This window comes from Corvus hawaiiensis, chromosome Z, assembly GCF_020740725.1.
Source record: "Corvus hawaiiensis isolate bCorHaw1 chromosome Z, bCorHaw1.pri.cur, whole genome shotgun sequence".
NCBI classification, from domain to species: Eukaryota; Metazoa; Chordata; class Aves; order Passeriformes; family Corvidae; genus Corvus; species Corvus hawaiiensis.
In genome coordinates, this window is record NC_063255.1 from 15386348 (window position 1) to 15408233 (window position 21886).

The 21886-nt window shown below is 44.4% G+C and overlaps 1 protein-coding gene across 5 annotated transcripts in view; it reads right to left on the minus strand.

Annotated features, from left to right (window-relative positions):
* LOC125319421 (phospholipid-transporting ATPase ID-like) overlaps nt 1-21886 on the minus strand; it is a 91937-nt gene that overhangs the window by 58492 nt on the left and 11559 nt on the right. Inside the window, exons 1-4 of one of the 5 annotated variants that reach the window (XM_048290564.1) lie at nt 20786-21221; nt 20177-20696; nt 13745-13823; nt 2035-2093 (exon numbers count right to left, since the gene is read on the minus strand). In XM_048290564.1, the coding sequence (XP_048146521.1) occupies nt 2035-2093; nt 13745-13787 (102 nt within the window). In that variant the 5' untranslated portion in view covers nt 13788-13823; nt 20177-20696; nt 20786-21221. Of the gene's footprint in view, nt 1-2034; nt 2094-13744; nt 13824-14012; nt 14032-20176; nt 20697-20785; nt 21222-21280; nt 21473-21886 lie in introns of those variants that run through there. The other 4 variants (XM_048290566.1, XM_048290563.1, XM_048290567.1 and 1 more) reach the window with 4 other exon arrangements.

The window sequence follows — 21886 nt, forward strand, 5'->3', positions numbered from 1 at the left end:
TATATTGGTGGGTTTCTTTTGGATTTTAGTGGTCCCTTCCCCCAGAACCATACCCTAGTGCTTAGCAGTGCAACCCCACCATGGTGAGAGAAATCTGAATGTGAGGAAGGTGCCCAAATTTAACCCTTGCCTGGATGAGCTAACTTTCAGAAGCATCATAGATGTGTTATGGGAGGATGCCAGGAGACTATCTCCTTTTTTGTCATTTCCACACTCATCAGCAATCTACAGCATGGAATCTGAAGTAATTTATGAGCAAGGTTAGTTCTTTTCACATACCATAGTAACATGGAGTTAATAAACTGAGCTTTTGCGAGGACTTCTTGGAAATAATGATGTGCAGCCCTGTACCGTTAGGGCAATGCTTGCATCACCACCTGAGGTCTATTAGTACCTCACCATCCACTCACCACTTTAAGGCTTGACTCTCTTTGGGCAGTTTTCTGGATTTCCTAAGCCTCAGACTGCACTGGTCTCCAGAAATCATGAGCCATAGCTGACTAAAATGAGGGGCATGATTACTGAAACTCACTGCCATGTTTTAACACATTATACTGAGCTGGCTTTTTGGCTGCCTTCACTTTATCACCTAATCATAGATTTATGGAAATTCTGAAGTGTTCTCAAAGTCATCTACTTAACTGTGGCCATTTGCAAATCCTTGGGCACAATCAAGCAATCAGCTGGGAAGCAGTGTCATGCAAAGTCAGTTTTCTGAATGGCTTTTCACAAAAATAGACCCGGAACCAGAAGAGCTGCTTGTTCCCGCTACCCTGACTTAATCGCCCATCTCCCTCCTACTTTCTTGTCCCACTACTGCACATAGCAATCATTCAGTAGAAGATGACAAAACCGTATGTAGTGGCAATACCCACCCCAGCATGCTACTGACAGGTCGTGTGCAAATCAAGTGCACTTCCCCAGTCTCAAATCACCAGTCTTGATAAGACATTCGCGCTGCATAGTACTTCACATATATTAATGTCCATGCATTTCATATTCAGGACGCATGCAGCAGCTCTGGACCCTGAGACTCTCTAACCTGTGTTGTATAGTTCGTGGATGAAAATGACCATACTGCCATTAGTCAAACCTGTTAGCAAGTCAGACTGTCCCCGTCACAAAATATTAGTGTGTTCTAAACTGCTGAGTTTTTTCAGATCTTGCCAAGAAAATACTTGTCATGTTCTTAAACCAAAACATGATTCAAAGGAGCTCCCAAGTAACTGAATGATTAATTTCGCCACTGGAATTCAGATATTCAGAGGACAAAAATTCACAAAATTCACTTCAGTATTAATTGGCAGCTGCAAACACTTTGAAAGAATGCAGCTTCAGGATAGCCTCGCAGCGGGGATAATCCTGCAGGCAGGCAGGACACACCTAGTGGCTGAGCTAACCTTCCTCTGCACACAGCATCAAAAACTGGCCACAAGGTTCAGAAATCAAGTTGCCTAAGGGGCTCCCTGGCAAATTAGCCTGGCTGACCTGGGACACAGCCAGCCCGTGTCAAGGCGCTCTTTGGAATCACAGATTTCAAGGCACAATGTGAACTTAAGTAGGCAGTTAAGAATCTGGCAGAAAAGCTGGCAGAAAGCCACAAGGGCCAGATTCAAAACCTTCCTGACAGAGATGATTTCACTGCAAAAGCTGAGGAATGGACACATTTCCTTTCATATTTTACTTTAAATGGAGACAAATTTCCACGGAAAACTCCCCCCCAGGTTCCATTATTGAAAGGCCTTGGAGCCTGATCCTGCAAATGCTTTGACTCAACAAATTATTTTCTGGAAGTGAGCGAAGTCACTGTGGCATGCTTTTCCAGAATCAGATCTCCTACAACTGCCCATTTTTCAGGCTGACTCAGCAGCAATCCACCTCTGATAGTTCATCTGGCATGCGTTTGCCTGGTTTGCAGAGCCATAGCTGGCATGCAGTTCTGTTCACCCCTTTGAAACAACACTTGAGACACGAAGCAGATGCAGCTACATCTGTGACTACATCTGCATGAAACAACATACGCTGGTTACTTACAGCATATTCAAACTGCAGATTGAAATCACGGTTGTTTGCTTGAAGTTGTCTCTCTTCCTCTGCAAAGAAGAGGAAACACATCAGTCATGCTTGAAGGTAAAGCAGAGTCAACACAGATGTGAATGAAGCATCAAAAAGGGCAAGCAGAGCTGCTAGAAGGGAGTGACACAGTGAATTGGAGCCCTGTGTCAGCAGCCCCGTGTCAGGGACCTGAAGTGGCTGGTGACAGTGATGGAGCAGCACTGTGGACTGGTACCACGGCACTCTTAACACCATATAAGCAGTTTCCTCTACCCACAACTCATTGCAATGCCAGTGCTGGGTCTATGGGTTATTCACCTTCTGGGTAGGAGTTCCCACTTAACTAGTGGTGCTCGCTCTTCCTGCCCTGCTCCATCTCTTCCCCCTGAAGTCTCTGAAGCTGTTGCCATCAGCCTACAGTTGGTGCCTTTCTTCCACTACAGGTGCATTTCTGAGCATCATCCCACCAATGGGACACCATCACCACAGCTATCGTGAAATCAAACGTTACTGGAAGGATATCAAAAGATCATCAAATCTGTCCTTTACTTCAAGGCAGGGTCTTGCCTCTCTACCACCAAAATGACATAGAAAGCTCCAGCAATGCCTATTCTTCAACTGCCTTCCCTGCATTATCTAACATAAAACTCATTACTTCAATTTCAAGAAGTTTTGTCTTCTCCTGGGAGGGTCAAAGGTGGTCTTCTGCTTCCCCTAAGTTCCTTGTGCTACTTCTCAAGGACACAGACAGTTGAGGGAGGGGATTGTTCCTCTCTGCTCTGCACTGGTGCAGCCTCACCTTGAGTCCTGTGTGCAGTTTTGGGCACCATAGCATACGAAAGGTATAAAAGCTATTAGAAAGAGACCAGAGGAGGGTCATGTGGATGGTAAAAGGACTGGAGGGGAAGCCATATGGGGAACAGCTGAGGTCACTTGGTCTGTTCAGCCTGGAGAGGAGACTGTGGGGACACCTCATCACTGTCTACAACTTCCTCAGGAGGGGAGGAGAAGGGGGAGGCACTGATCTCCTCTCTGTGGTGACCAGTGACAGGACCCAAGGGAATGGCCTGAAGTTGTGTCAGGGGAGGTTTAAGTTGGATATCAGGAAAACATTTTTCAGCCAGAGGACCGCTGGGCACTGCAACAGTTCCCTGGGGAAGTGGTCACAGCACCAAGCCTGCCAGAGTTCAAGGAGTGTTTGGACCTCATGTTCTCAGGCACGAGATGTGGCTCTTGGGGCAGCTCTGTGCAGGGATTCTATGACTCTGTGATTCAAAGTTCACTACATACTGAAGGCTGTTTTGTCTCCCCAAGGGTAAGCAGCTCCCATTTCTTCAGCCACTTCTTATGCATTAATCCATCAGTACCAGCACCACTCTTGCTGCTCTCCAGTGGCCTTCCCAGCTACTTCACCCCACTCCGGATGAATGCCCAAAATGGGCCATGGTTTGCAGCTGAGGCCTTACCAAAGCTGAGCAGAGCACAAGGGACATGCAACTTTCCTTGCAGACAATGCATATTGTGCATAAGAATTCACCCAGGAGTAATTTAAATATCCTTATGCACCACCAGCACACAGAGGATGGCGTCCCAGAATATGATCCATTTTGGCAGATCCTTTCTGGCAGAGCCAGATGCCTCATCAGGCAATGCAAATCTTTCATGTGTCCTTGCTGAACTGCATCCAAATTCTTTCAGACTATTTCTCCAACTAGTCAATTCTAATCCTATCTTTCAGTGTGCTTGTAGCTCCTGCCAGTGTGATGCCATTCACAGATGTACTAAGTGTGTTCTTTATTCTGTCAGCCAAGATGTAGAAGTAAATATTGAATACCAGACTCAGGATGGGATATACCCCTGATGGATCTTTAAGTTTCTTAATCAGTCATCAATATCTATTGTTAATGACTTTTTTTTTCCTGAAAAATCTGGCACTCACTGTATTGTGATTTTATCTCAGGCATGTATCTCCCATTTACTTGTAAAAATGCCACAAGTGACAGTCAAGATACATTGCAGCTATCTGAGGCTTTTTCAATAGCCCTCCAGCTACCACTAAAACAGAATTAATTTTGGTTTGATGCAGTTTTTCAGGACTGCTGACTGTTAATCATCTCTTCCCCACACACACACTCCTAGTTACTTTGAAGTGGTTTGCTGTATTGTTTTAACGTTTACTCAAGTGAACCCAATACATCTATAATTGCTCAGCTTTTCTTTTTCCTCTGTTTCAAGACAGATGCTGTGCTTGCTCTCTTCCCAGTCTTCTGAACTTTGTCTGCCTATGAGCCAGACTTTCAAAGGCACCACTGCTCCAGGGCATGCTTTACCTTACCAAGTAAACCACTCTCTCTCTATTCCAGCCCAAAACCTACCCCTTTCTCCTCTGCTTCTGGCAAGTATTATGTTAGATATCTAGAGAAAAAAAAATCAACAAAACAACAAAGAACCCCATAAGAAAACCCCTCTGATTTCTTAGCTTTATTTGCTAGGCCTTTTCCACTGAGCCTCCCCAAAGACCACAGCTCTTAGAGAACAACTTTTATTGCCCTTTATGTCCTTGATAGCCTTTCCTCACTTTGAGCCTTTGCCACACTGTTTGTGCTGGATAAAACAGTTCTGCACCTTCTACAGGCATCCTTCCTTTGTCTGAAGCAAATGGGGAGCTTCTGATTTCACCACCTCACTCACCTTTCCGAGCATTTCTCTGAAAGGTGATAACATATACATGTGCCCTTAATATCAATTAATAATATACGTCCCCTTAATATCAATTATTTAAGGAAATGACAGCCCTGCCTAATTCTCCCTCCACCCCAGGATTCTTTCACATGAGACCTCAGTTATTAGTTCTTCATATTTACTGAAGGTTTCCTTCTTGAAGTTAATGTTAAACAATTTGATACTGTCACTTTTTCCTAAGTATCATCCCATCATTTCGTAACTATTCCTGTTTACACTCCCTCCAGCTTTCAGAGGACCAGCCAACTCCTCCCATTCCCTTCCTTTTTGGAGGGAATCACTTCTGAAACAACTTCCTCTCCTCTCCAAAAAGTTATCCACCTCTGCACCAAAACTCTGTGCCAGCTGAGTAGGTCCTGTTCCTCCACACTTCTCTCCAACTCTGCCTCTGCACAGCTAGAATTCTTCATTTACCACATGTCCTGCCTCTCAGAAAACTGTATTTTCTTTTTTTTTTCCCCACAAAAGACTGCCCTTCTTGGTTTGCCATGCCTGTGTTCTTTACCTTGTAGCATTACTCAGAGATCTGCAATTTGTTCATCTCTTTTTTCAAGCTGCATCTCAGACCACGCAGTCATAAAAGGAAAACCTCTGTTAACCTTACAGAATTAAGTTTTATTCTTTTCTATTAATATTCCAGCCTCATGAGTTACCACAGCATGTGTTTGTTACACCTATTATATGATGATGTGTTAAGACATCATTTCTTCTAGTTCTTCCTGTTTGTCCACTTTTGCATTAGCAAGCATCTAAGCTGTTCAGTGCACCGAACTGCTAGTCTTCCTCCTTTTCCTCCAATGACCCTGTAAATATACAGCATCCCTAATTTTTAAGCCCTTTTTCAAACCAACATTTTTTAGCATCTGTCTGTAGGCTGTTTTCATCAAGCCCTCTAATCACTAACGTGAAGCTAATGTGAGCAGGCAAATGTGCTCTTCTCCTTCTTCAGGCACATCTAACAGTATCAGTCATTTTGAAATCAGCTGCCATCTGCCCCAAATGGATGATTCAGATCAACCACAGCGGCTTCATTCAGTACCCTCAAAGTGCTTAATAATCCTTCACCGCTTTCCTCAGACAAATTGTTCTTATCTTCACAACAGGGAGAACAATGTACTAAGAGATCAGAGTCACTTATCTGGTGTCCCAGAGGAAAACAGATGCAGAGCTCAAGAGGTCCAGACTTGCTGGGCTTCAACTATTGTGTTGCGTGCTCCTTCAGGAATTTTCCTCAGAGCAACCGGGAATCTCAAAGCTGATGAAAGATAAACCTATTTGTTAAAAACAGAAGTTCCCAACACTTGCCTGTTTCCTGCCATACAGTAAGTGCTACCCTTATCCCCTCCTCAGGGGCTGCAAGTCTAGTCCTGGAAGAAATGTCACAGAAAAGATAAATGGTGTTAATGTAAATAGGAATAGGTGACAAAGCTTGAAAGCCTCTCGGGCTACACGGCAGAGCCTCGGTGTCACACAGCAGCTTCTGAAGTCCTCAGTGGCCTTCTGTTTTGTATGCAGAAACGGAAATCCAAGTGCTACAGGCAGCAGCTGAACATGCCCTGAGTTCCTTTGCTCTTCCCAGGGCACACTGGGGGAGCAAGAAGCCATCCCCTTTCTCAGGTTGCCCCCAGGGTCTTTGCAGCCAGGGAAGAGGCACTTGACACATGGATTTGAACTCAAGAGTCTCAAATGCTCTTAGAAAGAAGCTGACACACCTGTGTGCCCCAGTGAGGAAAGGAGCCTCTCGGAACAGTGAGAGATGCAGCCTCCAAATGGCTTTCATGTGAGAAACATTAATGGCAGCAAACGGCTCTGGGATGGCAGAGAAACGAGGCAGTGGGACATGAAACAGAACAGAAATTAAAATCAAGGCACTGCACTCCCATATGGCACCTAAGCACAGGTTTTCTGTGATAACGCCTTTCTGAAGGCCCCAGCTAACTGTGAATCTGGTTCAAAACTGAACGGAGCCTTTCTCTGCCATAGCCATCCATCCCTCTCAGAGGCAGCGTCCCTAAAGGCCAAAACATGAGACTAATTTCTAGTGGCGAGAATTCAGTTTTTTCCTGCTGGGTAACAGCCAATACCTTTGGCTAAATCAAGAAAAATCACAATAAATTTCACAGGGAGCCTCATCCAACAGCATCAACAAGGAGAACTTCCTGTCCTCTGGCTACACCAAAGGAGAACCACTCTGACCACATGCACAGGCCAACACTGCCTCAGTGGTTTTTACCAGCTGAAGACACTGAGGTCCTACTGCTGTGCCTCCTAATCCAGCAGTTCTCAACCATCACAGACCATGCGACTCCTGTTTGTTTCTGGAACAGTCTGTGCAGAAATGAAGACTCTTGGATCACCACAATAAACAAAAATTTAAGAAAAGTCAAGCATTACACTAGCTTTGCCTGGAAACCATAACTCAGGGGTTTCTGGCTGTAGATCCAAGCATGCGTGTCTTATCATGCCCTGTTGATTCTGAAAGCAATGAGGAAAAAGGGAGGGGAAAGCTGTACGGATATCAGATGAGAAGTTTTTCATTTCTTGAAACTTTTTAATATATCTCTAAGCAAGTCAAATGTTCTGCTTCTGCAAATTGCATTCACTGGAAAGAAGGAATGGTATTTGTGCTCCAAGTTATCATTTCACTGCCACTGAAAACTATTTTAAATTATTCATCAGTGGAAACTCGGCGTACATAAATATGGCTTAGTGCCCAGTTCTTGGTCTAACCACTGAGACCAAGTCAGTGGGAAAGTGCCTGTTTTCTCAGGCAGACAGTTTTAGAAGCTAAACCTCAGAGTAACATCTGTATTTAATAAAATAAAACCCATGCCAAAAAATCAGCTATAAATGTAACTGGCCAGCCCACCAGCCTCTTACTTTAAGACTGCTGCATGGAAAAGTCCTGCAAAAGGTTAGATTCAAGATCTGATCAGACAGCCTGGAAATTTGTTTCTGGTTTATGCTAAGGAGCATGTGCCAAGAGAAGTGCTTTCAATGGGGTATTGGAAAACTTTTGTAGATATTGGGTCTTGTGGCTCCAATAAACGGGAGGTTAAGATCTGCCTGGTTTTGCCAAGTCCTACACAAACTAGGCACTGATACCTCCTGCAAGAAATGAACACAGCCCAATTAGGGGAGTGCCTGCGTAACTAACCCTGACAACAAAACAGAGACAGCATAAACTCTGTAAAAATAATAATCTCTCCTCCACCCTTTAAACAAGTGACCTCAAGAGCAAAAACTCTGCCCTGGACCAGCTACAAAGAGTGGCATCCAGGAGCTGGACTCATCTCCCCAGCTTCCCTTACAGAGTAGCTCTTAGCAAAGCTATTATCCTTACCAAGTTGTGAAAGCTGTAACAGATTGTTCTGGTTCCAAGGGAACTGACCCTACTGGGACTGTAATTCAGGGCTCCCCTGCAACAGGCTATAAGCAGTCTCAGAAGACCCCCTCCAGTCACACAACTCATGATGTGTCTCCTGCTACATCCTCCTTGTCCCATCTCCCTCCTACTTTTGTTGTCCTTACTTTGGGCACCTCGTCATCACTGTGTGGCCCAGCTTTCAGTATCACCTCTCAACTATGGCCACCTCACACTCAGCATCCAGGAGATCAGTCATCTCTGAACAGGCAGAGAAATCCTGGCCCTATTTTCTGGTCTTTGCGAGACTGTTCCTCCAGGTGCACAAGAGACTGGAAACTGCCATGGTAAGTCAGTACCTCTATCCTCCCCTCAAAAAACCTGAGAATTACAGTCTCCATTGAAAGGCAACTCCATGGGAGAGGGCAAGTCATCATATACTGTGTTAGGCAACCAAAATCCTCTTCTCCTAGGAGGTTATTATACAACCTAATAGCTAAAATCTCCTTGCACCTTAAAGCAATAATTGCCCCTTTTTGCAATCATTAGGGGTGAAAGAACCATGCAACAAGTGTCTTGATTTGCAGGTACTGTATGTGGGTAGAGTCCCAGTTGTTGAGGTAAAGAGAATGGGATTATTTTACAGCACTGATACCACAGGTTTTCACATTCATAACACAGCAGCACCTTGCTGGGATCAGAGCTGCAACGAGTGAACTCCTTCCAAAACCAAAGCCAGGGACCTTTACACGAGAAGTTCATTATCTCATATGGATCAGAGGACGTATGGATGAAGCAAAGAGCCATATGACAGGTCTGAGGGTCATACTGGTTAAATATCTGTATTTCACAGCCAGTCTGGGACACAGACATTTGTCAGACCCCCATCACCTGAGTGTCACCCTCATGCTGTAACCTGACCGGTGCTGCACACCTGCTGCTCTGCAGCACGAAACCAAAGCCCATCCCTGCCCTGAACTGCAGCCAGAGCCTGGCAGGGTTCAGCGAGCATGGCTGGGGCAGCAGGAGCAGTGAGAAACCAGTGGGATGGAAACAGGGAGAGGGAGGTCAGAGCCAAACCCGTCTGGGAGCAGGAACATGCCCAGCTGCCTGGCAAACAAATGTGGTTTTTTTATTGACTCAAAGGTCAGGCTCTCCAGGGCTCCATGCTACAAACCCACACATTTTTAATGTGCAGATGCCCCCTTTTCTAGGGAGACTCTCTGGCTGCTCTGGCTGGTGAGGATTTATGCTGGCAATTTTCATCTCTGAAATGGAGTAGATTGTGCTGAGTGTGAGGCATTTAATAAAGAAAAAGCATGCATCGTGACCTTACAGTGACACCATCATCAATGGTTTTAGCCCTATTTCCTCCTTCCTGTCCTTCAATTATTAATAAATATATTTATTGTGTCTTTTTGCCTCAAAAAACCAAGAAACCTCCTTCCTCCTGAAGAAATAAAAAAATGCAAGAAATACACTTTTGTGGTCATGGACTGCATCTTTGGTGATTGTACTGAGCTTAGCCTCCTGCTAAGCATCAAACAAACACCACATATAGGGGAATTTCTCACACAGGTAAAACACTTCATATATCCCTGGTATAGAAAGCCAAATTATTTTGCTACCGGAATCACTAACAGAGGACCCACTTATGTGATATACTGACCTCCTCCATTTTCATACAGCAGATGAAAGGTCTGAAATAAAAAACCCTGAGGGTGAACTGGAAATATTTCCACCTCAGGTTTAGTAAATTTTTAATATCAACATAAAGTTCAGTGGTAGAGCCTGCCCTTTTCTAAAAGCAGCATTTTTTATTATCACCATAAGAGAGAAAAGAAGAACAGAGAGCTCCAAAAGGATGCCTCAGATTTGCCCAGCATGTACAACACTTGTGGTCAAACAGCTCTCTTGGGACGCAGGTGGAAGAAGTGTTGGATAACCTTAAACCTGAAAATATTCCCATTTAGGTTTTTCTAGGAAGAGACACGGGCTGACTCATCTCTCCCTTTTCCCATCTCCTGCAATAACACCAGTTCTGGTTTTCCTTCCTTTTCTACTCCTGGCAATGTCTCACCCACATGCCCCGGCTCTGGGCAGAGGTGGGGACTCCCACTCACCATGTCTCAAAAATGCCTGGCAACAAATTAATTCTCAAGAAGCATCAACATCTTTTTGTATTTGTTTCAGTCTGCTTCAGAATGAAACATACATTTTTAAAATATATTAGCAGTACAAATTGTCTCTTCTTCATTTGAAAAAATTTGATTTCTGCCCCCACCCCCCGCCCCTTGCCCACCCATTTGGTTTAGAATTTTGTATCACTCCATGTCCTGGTTTTATTTCTGATAGTAGTTCACAATATTTTGACTAATATTAACATGCCAAAAAAAGCAGCTGAAATAGTATTTTGTTTTTATTTTGAAAACTAGTCTGACAGTCACTGGCTGTCACATATAATTTCCTTTACTAGAAAACAGTATCTCCTAGACATGCTGGTAAATGCCGCAGCTTGACACAATTGCACATGTTGTTAATAACAGCAAGGCACAGTGATAGGAAGCGATGCAAAAAAATCATAAAAATAAATACAGCTCCAAAACGAACTTTGAGAAGTTTTTCAATTCACAGTTATTTCCCTCATGGGAAATTATGTAAAAATAAATACATTTTTCATATTCAGTGTCTATTGTGGTGAGACATTTCCTATTAGATCAGAGTGGGGATCCCAGAAGGCAGCTGAGCTTGGTGTCCCGTAGTGCCAGTTGTGGGCTGCCTTCCCCCTGAGCTGCCAAGTCCTTCCCAGAGCCCGACTGCTCCAAGCCCAGTTGCCTTGGTGAGCAGCAAGAAGGAAAACTCAGCAGAGCTTTCCAAAAGCACTACCTCAATTTATAACCTTCCTCTTCCTCTCACAGTGCCCTGAGGCTGGGCTTATGGAGATGAAACTGCTGCAATGACTGCCCTTCCATCCATGTAGTTGAATTCACTCTGCTCTCTATTCCCATTTTTTTCATGGACAGTATCTGCCTATCCCTGTCCTCGAGGTATGAAGCTCCAATGCTGAACTAAACTGCCATGGGATGAAGCCAGTGAGTAGAGATATTCCACAATTATCAGCCATCTCCAACCTTCCATACACTCCATGAACTAGGAATGCCTCCCTTCCTCTCTGTTTCTTTTAGCTCAGCATAAAAGATCTCAGGCACCTTTTCCACAGAAACACCACTGCTGCTTATCTAAGAGGTGTACTTCCCTGCTTCAGCTGAACAGCTTCCAGGAGCTAGGCATTTTTGTCTGTCTGACATGACCTGCGTTTTAGTTACATTCCTGATTACTTCTATAAAGAACTTGAAACTACAAAAAGCCAACTCTTATCTCCAAGAAACTTAAGACCACGTAACCTGTCCTCTTAAACTACACCTATCAAATTTCGCCTCCACTTCAGCTCAAGTGGAAACCATGTCTTGCTGGGTAGAAACACTGGATCTCGTGGGAGCAATCCTGATCCCAGATCCAGCAGCTGATGCCTGAGGTAATCCATTCCCTCCCATGGAGGTCATACCATGAGCACGGCTCTTCATCAAGGTTGAACATCATCCAGCTTTGTTTTTGGAACAGAAATTTCATCTTTTCATAAGCAGTACTGTCCCTCCAAGATGAGCACATGGGATGCTCCCTGTGGGAGGGCCTTGCCTGCTCTCAGGCAGTACAGTCCTTTGGACTTCTGCAAACATAAAACTTACAAACTCTTGGATTAAAATTGCACTTCAACACTGGCATTTATGCCTAGTGAAATGTTTGCAAGGAGCACTCATAGCTTTGGGGCTGCAAGGCAAAATAATTAAAAACAAAAGGGGAGGAGAAAACACTCTTAGCTTCCTGTTATGGAAGCTCCTCATTCCCTGATTGCCCCAGCTTCCTTTATCCTCTGAACTATTTCCAGTTTGCTTTCATTGGTTTTGAACTTATGATCAGATGTGAAAATAAATTACTTTTCCCAAAAAAATATAGGGTTTATATCTAGGAAGATCTGAGTTTCTCAAATACTTGTCTGAAGAGGGTGGGGCTGAATTCTTCTCTGCTAAAACCCAGGCCCAGGCCCAGGAAAAACACAACACTTTCCTAATATAGCAACAGAATCTTTTTGATAATCTGAACAGCTACTGCTTTACAAGTGGGGATGCCCTGAGTGGATGGTGGCTCACAGACAAACCGGTACTCCCTCATCAGCAAAGCCAAGATGGGGTAAAAAAGATCTCGGGCTGGCAGAGACCCTGCCCTGGAAGCATTCGCAACCTCCTCTCCTGGGACTGCCAGAGAAGCAAACGGATGCCCCTGTCTTAAAAGCAGGGCTCACAGTCTGCCCTGGTCCAGGAAGGGGAAATAGCAGCACAATTGCAAAAATAAACCCCTGGGAAAAAGCTGTTCAGTCCTCTGAGCTCAGAGAGGTTGGAAAATAATTTAATGTCAAAATACAAGTAGGGCAGTAATTCCACATTCATCAAACACAGGGAGGAACACCCTGAAAGGAAAGGCTAGAGACTTTCCCTCTTCACTGTATCTGCAGACCTGGATCCCTGACCAGAGGCTCCACACTGGGTCTTCCAGGGTGCACACACATGTGCTCTCAGGGTGCATGTCTCTGATTTACTCTTCTTCCTGTTTTTGATTGAAGGAAATATCGGGGCCATTGCCATCATAAAGTAGAATCATGCAATTGTTAGGCTGGAAAAGACCTCCAAGATCAGCGAATCCAACTGTTTACCCAGCCAACTCCACCACTAAACCGTATCCCTAAATGCCACATCTGCACATCCACTAAATACCTCCAGAGATGGTGACTCTACCACTGCCATGGGCAGCCTGTTCCAGTGCTTGACAAGCCCTTCCGTGAAGAAATTTTTCCTAACACCCAATCTAAACTTCCCCTAGTATATCTTAAGGCCATTTCTTCTTGTCCTGTTGCTTGTTACCTAGTAGAAGAGACTGACCTACACCTAACTACAGCTTCAAGTAGTTTAAGAGGGCAATAAAGTCTCCTCTGAGACTCTTTTTCTCCAGGTTAAATGCCCCCCAGCTCCCTCAGCTGCTCTTTACAAGACTTGTGCTCTAGACCCTTCACCAGCTTCTTTTCACTTCTCTGGACATGCTCCAGCACCTCCATCTTTCTTGTGAGGGGCTCAAAACTGAACACAGAATTTGAGTTGCACCAGTACGTTTCATCATCCAAAGACTGCATTGGATCTTTGCACTGTGCTTTGCTCATCCACCCCATACCTGCAAAGGATTCTCGTATAAAAAAACCCACCAAAATTCAATTTCCCCAAGGCAGTCATGTGTCACAACAGTGCACCAACTCTGTAGCTGGCTCTGTTGCAGACGTGCCCCTGTTCACTGGCACCCAGTCCACAGCACTCCTCCAAGTTAGTATGAAATTCAGGAAAAGGAAAGAAAGTGTATCTTCTCCCACCTGCTCTGCAGGGCCAGACATGCTCCCAAACAGGAGTTCAAGGACTTGCATGTGTGCTGTATTTACAACCCTTTGCTCCCATGATAATGGCATTACCAGACCACACTCACCTTTCAATTTCTTCTTTCCAAATTTTAATCCAAATAGAGACATCCCAGAACTTTATTTTAGTCCAACTCCATGGAACTTCTACAAGAGAAAAGAGAAGGCAATTCACAACAAATACAGCATCACATACATGTAATTATATGCCAAAAAAATGAGGGAAACAAACTCCTAAACACTGTGGCCAATAGCCACAGTTTATCATCTAGAATGCTTTAAAATACAAAACAATCTTAGGTTTTCAGGTTGCACTGCATCAGTGGGCTACCCTACCTTGGACATGCTGATCAATTCATCTCCTGACATGGCACAAAGAAAGGGCCAGTGGAGGAGAGACTGGAAAGGACATTCCCGCTACATTGGTGCTATATGAAAATCAGAAATACACACGCAGGGCTTGTACTTAAGGCACAGAGGAACTGCGTGTCTACCCAGAGCAAGACCAGCTTCCTTGAAGAGGAGGAAGCAGCGGGAAGCACTGGTTTCCTGTAAATCCGCCTCTGCTCAACATGTGCTGGCTCACACTGTTGTCCATTGCTGGTCATCCTGCATGTTTGGGGCAGACTAGAATGACATTTCTCCCCCATTGGCTGCAAACTACTTGGCCCAGAAACCTAAAGCCAGGCACCAGAAATGCATTTAAGGCCCCGAATACATCCTGATAGGCAGAGGAATTGAGCATTTAAAAAAAAAAAAAAATCACATCCAAACTGGCTGGTAGTGAAACTTTCTGTGTCCTAATCATCAGACAAGTTTATTTAAAGGATTTGAAGGTGATGTTGGTGCTGACAACCTAGAGGATCTGTGAACATGAGAAAAGCTGGCATTGCTCTGTGACCCGGAGCCTGAATCAACAGGAACACTCTGCCAGTTGTTTAAGTGGTCAGTGAGCCAAGCTGAGACACTTAAGGGAGTCACAATCTATCTGTAACAAGTTTTCTAGGTGACAGAATGTAGTTTTTGCACTTTATCCCATGCTATCTGTGTAAAGCAAGGGTGCATAAGGAGACAGGAATAACAAATATATCATATTTTGGAAACACACGTGTGCAAACATAGCCTGTGCCACTGCCCAAATGCAAGCCTGATACAACACCGCCGGTGCAAGTTTAGGCTTCATGTCTTTTCAGAAAATACAGGTAAACTTTAAGGAAAACTCTACCATCCTTGCATAGGTCAAACTTCTGCACAGATCTCTGCCCCAGATGCTAAAGCAAAGCTCTATTTAGCAGCTACAGCTCAGTGAGTCTGAATTCAGTGAGGGGTCTGGGAGCCTCTTTGTGCCCACTCTGCTTGGAAGAAGTCCCTTTTCTTTCATTCATCAATTGTTTCTGCTCATCATGACAAATGCTTTGGCAACACCTCTCCCCAGAATTTCTCTGCCCACGAAGCCAAACCACTTAAAGTTAAAATATGCATCAATATATCACAACCTAAAGCTTCCTCGATCCTGCTGACCAAACTAACTTTCCATCCCTGAGCTCAGTCAATCACTTTCAACATATTTCTTCCATGTTTTAGAATTACTATTATGTCTTATGAAATCCTACTAACTAGTAGGACAGAGAGCTCCCCGTAAGATGGTGGGGAGAGCGAGACACTACCCACACACACAGAGGTAAATACCTCAGATTTCCAAAAGCACCGAGAGCCACAGATCTGATAATCACTAATCTGGTAATCCTGGCAGCACAGGGATGCAAAAGGTTGACTGGTTGTCATCAGAATATTGATGATTACATGAGCCATATGAACTCTGGATGCTGCTTTATTTGCGAAACATTTTAAAAAACAATAGTCACTGTTCACTGTCAGCACAAAGATGCAAAAGGTTAACTGGTTATAATCATCATATTGATGATTACATGATCCATATGAACCCTGGATCTTCTTGTATTTTCCAAACATTTTAGAAAAACAATCCCCAGCTACCAAACTTCTCCCAGCTGTGCACTCAATTGACAAGGCATATAATTTCAGCAGAGCGTGAAATAAAGATGTTTATATTTTTGGGGGAGCAGAGAAGGTGGTTATAAGCCTTCTTTCAGCAGCAATAACATGAAACAAACAATAGACCTTCACATCTTCTGAACAAAAACCTGCAACTCCCTTCAGCTCTGACATATAGCTTTTGTTAATTACTGTGATTCTTTGAACACTGGTTTCTGGTGGGAGTGCAGTGTGACAAGAAGACTGAAACAATACACTGTTTTGATATGGAAGGCATGTAGTTCCCACAGTGCATTAAATCAGGATTGCATTGACTGAACGTCTTCACTCAGCAGTAAATTTAAGTTACCATCATGGCCAGCACAAATACCCTTACAGGCTTTCAATTCCCACAAAACTTTGCCTTTTAAGGCAGACATGGGAGGTAACTTTGCCACATTCATTTGTACCAATTACCTCTCCGGTACATCATTTCCACCACACAGACTCGGCATACCTGCTCACTTAGTTAAATCCCAGGAGTTACGTATGAATCCTTCCCAAGCTGACCTGATCCTTTAGGCAAAACTCAGTTCCTGACTTGCCCAAACCACAGTGTAATTTGAGAATGTGTCAGTATTCAATGGGCACACAGACGATGGCATTAAGAGCTGGGCACACCCCTATTGCATTGAGGTGTACCCTTTATTTTCATAATATTGCAAATTTCTTCCTTTACTGTCTTGTTATTGACTCACACATCTAATCCCCATACTTCTTTACTGAGGAAAGCCACTCTCATGCTGGCTGTAGCTTCTGTGAGAGGCTGCCTGCTCACACCCCCTCTGTGACAGTACACTGTCACACTTCCAGGTGTCTGTTTTCAGTCTGAGAGTTCATTGACCACCAGCTGCCAGTGTGAAAACAAACACAAGCAAGTAATGGTGAAGTTGTCCCCTTTGGTGGAGCAATAGGTACTGCTCCTGTTTGTCTCAATGACCACAGCTTGTGCAGACAGATGTGCCCTCTTGGATGACCTTGGCTCTTCCTGTCTTTCAGTCCCAGGTCTTTTTTCTTGGCTTACTTTAGACTCTCAATTCTACCTGCAGAGTCCAACATCTTTGCACCTGTATTTATCAACAACCTCCCTCGGGGTATTTTTTTCCCCCACAGATTTCACATGTAATCAAAATTCATGCCTCTGTTCCATTTTCTTTGCTTTTCTATTTTTTAAGTCTGAGATTCAGTTTCCCTTCCAAACTTGCAGTGATGGGTCATCAGCCTCCTATCACTCACATCCATTTTTAATTACAGTTTTAATTTCTCTTTGTGCTTTCTGGGAAAAAAAAAATTACCAGGGAAAAAAAATTATCTCATATTTCATTGGTTGTGTGGCATTAAGTATTGTCAAATTTTGGTAGGACAATTTCATAGCCTCCTTTTCCTGAATTAATTAAAAAACCAATAAACACACCAAAAAAACCATTCTATAGTCAAAAAAAAAAAGGCAATTTCCTGTTTTTCTTAAGTCTCTCTGGCACCAGCTATGGTCAGGCAAAGTGAAGTGCTGCTTCAGTCTCCTCTAGTTGCTTTCCACAGTCTGTGTCAGCCCTTCTGGATTCTTTGTTGTTGTTCCGTTTTCCACTTGATTATTTTTGGATTTTCTTTATTTCTTTTTACCCCACGTATTCTGCACTGTTCAATAATCAACTGAGGCTCAGAGTATTTGAACACTCATGCAGGTCCAACCCTTCAGCTTAACAGGACACATGTTGCTTCCCTGTATTTTCAGGGCCTATAGCAGAAATTATTTAAAGTCCAAATTCCCCATTCTTCATTTATGGGGAATTGGGGGTATAAGTGACAAATAAATTATCCCCTCTCAACATATAACACCTTTGTACCTACAGGGCTCTATGAACTGTGTCTCCATTGCTTACACATCTGCAAAGACAATCCACGTGCTTTATGGCAGCTGACAGTTTGATCACGGGCTCTGAGTATTTCAATATCCACAACGAGAAGCTGCTTTGACAGCTCTTGAATAAGGAAGGGATGTTTTCTCATAAACCAAGTTCAGACTTATTTAAAGAAGCCAGACGGGTCAAGGCAATCCCAAGTACAGGCTGGGCAGAGAATGGATTGAAAGCAGACCCCAGGAGAAGGCCTTGAGGGAGCTAGTGGATGAGAACCTCAACATGAGCTTGCCATGTGCACTCACAGCCCAGAGAGCCAAACGTGTCCTGGGCTGCATCCAGAGCCCCATGGGCAGCAGGGGAGGGAGGGGATTGTGCCCCTCTGCTCCGCTCTGCTGAGACCCACCTGGAGCACTGCATCCAGCTCTGGGGTCCCAGCACAGGAGGGACAGGGACCTGCTGGAGCCACTCCAGAGGGGAGGCCACCAAGATGATCAGAGGGATGGAGCATCTCTCCTATGAGGAAAGGATGAGAGAGCTGGGATTGTTCAGCCTGGACAAGGGAAGGTTTTGGGGAGATCTCAGAGCAAATGTCAGTACTTAAAGAGGCCACAAGAGAACTTGAGAGGTACTTTTGACAAGACATGTAATGACAGGACAAGGGGGAATGGCTTCAAACTGGAAGAGCGTAGGCTGAGATTAGATATTAGGAAGACATTCTTAACTGTGAGGGTGGTGAGGCACTGGAATAGGTTGCCCACAGAAGCTGTGGCTGTCCCATCCCTGGAAGTGCTCAAGGCCAGGCTGGATGGGGCTCTAAGCAACCTGGTCTGGTGGAAGATGTCCCTGCCCATGGCAGGGGAGCTGAACAGGATGATCTTTAAGGTCCCTTCCAACCCAAACCATTCCACAATTCAACTATTTGGCTTGAGAACACAACTGCAAAGCTCCTCCTGCATAAGGGGCAAGTTGCAGTGAACTACAACATGAGGAATTTGCAAAGGTTCACTGAGGGCTGTACTGCAAACTGGGGGTGGAGGGAGGCACTTCCCACCATCACAGTCTTGAGAGGCAAAATGACAAAAGACATGGCACAACCTGGATGAATGCAGAGCAGATGCCGTGGATGGAAAACACGTCTTGTTTCTTGGCCCTATTTCTCTGGACAAAGCTATATGATACATCAGATTCAATGATAAATACGGATTAGAATATTCTTGGTGCCTCTGCTCCTATCACTTTATTCCCAGACTCTGTGAAATGATCCATGTTAAATACAATCATTTTTGGAAGGGTTATTTTAATCCAGATCATGGGGTGTAGTTCAGTACAGACTGAAAGTCCTGCCCAAGTAGTGGTCATATCAGATCTGAGTGGGCAGTGAATTGTGCTATAGTACAAGAAGCAAGCACCCAGAAATGAGGGGAATTAGTCAGCAGAACAAGATTTCTCCAGTCAGTTTTGCCATCAAATATCCTGTGGTATGTATACACACAAAAAAGTTGAAACAATTCCGTGCAGATACAAATTCAGAAAGCATACCATGCCTCCACTCACCTTTTCACATCAGGTCAGTTTTTGCACATAAGTTTGAGTTTTTTAAAATTTGTGTTTAGATGATATAGTGACCACAAACACCCACAGGTCGTAGAATTCTATTATTTTCAGGCTCAAGTACTAAATATCCAACCAATAACTCAACATACAAGAAAACAGATCCTAAGCACTGAGCATCAGGACAGAAAAGGTTGAAAACTTCTTGCTTTCACTACTCATTGCTCTTGGTGGAGTAATGATGTTAAATGCCAGATACAAGTCCCTAAATTTTAAACATGTATCACTTTACACTGGATTTGGAGGCACAACTGAGAAGATACTATGGATTTAAAATACATCAGGTCCTCAACCTCCCTGTTTTATCCATGCCTTTGCTGCCACATGTCATGTGCTGGAGCTGGACAGTCACATTCACTCGCAGGTATTGCAAAAGAAGGACATCACAGTGCTGTGTTTGCCAAGGCTCTGGTAAGAGCACCATAAAGGCCTGGCACACCTGGCACAAACTGACCTTGCCATGTGCCACACAAAGGCATGTTTACTTTGAACTACAGCTGTACTAACTATTTCAGTCAAATTTGTCAAATTTCGGTTCCAAACAGAACACATTTGCTTTTCTCTATCAAAAGCAGACACAAAAATTTCAGCCATTAGAAGGAACTAGCACTAATCATCATTTAGCACTGAAATACATTACTATTTGCATTTCTCCACCCCTCCTTACAGCCTCCGGTGTTTGAATACCTCAAGAGCAAAACAGGGAATAGCATGTGTTGTACCACTACCCGCTTTGCAAACACAGAAAGTGAGATGCAGGGTGGACAATCAAAATGTGTGTCTTGAATCCCAGAACTACTCTTTTGCAGGACTAAAGTCAGATTTGGCAGAACTAAAACCCGGAATAAGTTTAAGGCACTGTAAGTGGTCGCTCTTTGCATCAGGGTTTACAAAACGAGTGTAGTCTCTGGTTTACACCTACTGACTCACTGCAAAGAGTTTGAAAGTATCCCTGAAACTTCCCTGCTTTTTTCATACCTGAAGAGGTATCCTGGATGAGGTGAGCCAGCCCTACAGATATTTTCTGGTGCTGTTCCAATCTATACATACAGAAGCCCGTGAAACTCCGCGTTTCCACCCCTACACTCAAATGTGCCAATGCAATTAGCTGTAATTGCTGGGAAACAGGCTCAGTCTGTCATCTGCCACGTCTTAGAGTAATGATCCAACATCCTCCATCTGTCTTCATTAAAACACTCTTTAAACTGACACCAGGATGGCAGTTAAAAAACTGCATTCAGCTCCTTTGGGTAAGTTAGCTGCAACGACGCTCAGGTTACGGATCAACAGCTGTGGCGGAGCGGGCTCCCAAAGAGGAACGCGGTCTGATCCCTCTGAAACAAACAATAGCAGCTTCCCCGGGCGGCTGCTGCTGCTCCGGCCGCTGCTGCTTGGAATCATGCACAGCTCAGCTCACTCCACCCAGACGTCTCTCAGCTCGCCCGTAGGAAAAGCTCAACCCCGAGCGCTTTGATTAAGCTTCGCAAAACTCTTGGGTCTGGGAAAAAAAAAAAAACCCCACATGTTTTCGGCCCCCCCTAAAAGTGGCAGGGAAAAGGAGAGCAGAAGGAAAGCATTAAATCTTACCCTTGAAGCCTTGTGAAAGTCACAGCAACAAAGTTGCTGCCCTCCATAGCACTCTGGTATACTCCTCTCTTCTCATTTACACGCAGCTTTATCCCCTCCCAAGACCGACAGCTTCGCTCGCAGTCGCAGCGCCGGGTCATTCACCTAAGGGCGCAAACCTTATCTGCGCTGTGAGATGGGCATCGTGTGTCCTCTCCGACACCCTTAAAGTCCGCCGCTGACTCGCTCTGACATACAACGTCCCGGCAACTACACTTACTCCAAGTTCCTTACTTCTTACTTCAGTCACTGGGCTTGGCTCCTTGCCAAATTTTTTTTTCCCTCCTCCTTTCCTTTTTTTATATTCTGTTTCCTGTAGGGAGAGTGTAGTAGCTCCCTTTAAAAATAAAATGCTTCAGTGCTACAAACTGTGAAAGAGTAAAGCAGAAAAGCAGAACACCTAGGCTTGAGGAAACCCAGTTAACTCCAGAGGCAACAGCTGCTCGCTTTACCTACCTCCTGCCGACGCGGAAGCTTTCAAAAAGAAAGCAAGCGGGTAAAAGAGGCCAACATAATCAATTTGCTTTCAAAAAGGATGAACTTGGGAAGGGATCCATTTCTTAGCAGCAGCCCTTCTCTTTGTGTCCGTAACGCTGGAGTCGGTCAGGACTCCTTAAACCCAGAGACACAGTCCTACAAGCTGATCCCAAGGCTCCACCTCACCCACTTTCCAAAGCTGTGAGTAGCAAAAACTCTGCAGAGAAAAGTCTCATAGAGCACAATTGCATAACTCAACCACAGAGCTTCCTCCGGCCAGCCAGAGGATTGCTTTGGCACCAAATTGCTTGCTCATCCCGAGAACACGACCTTCTCTTGCCCTCCAGGAGATCTGCCTGACCTCACTGTGGTCATGGGGTCCCTCCTCACCAGAGCCCTCCAGCACTCTTGTGAGCCTTCCAACCATCCCACCTGTTTTCCCACCTTCAACGAACAAAAATTCACTTTTTTGCCCAAGTTGTGGGACCCTTTACAATACAGTGTCCTCCTATATGCCAGTCCCCTGGCATTTTACCTACCAGATGCTCTAGTCTCCAGACCAAAACTGGGGCAACTACAACTTTA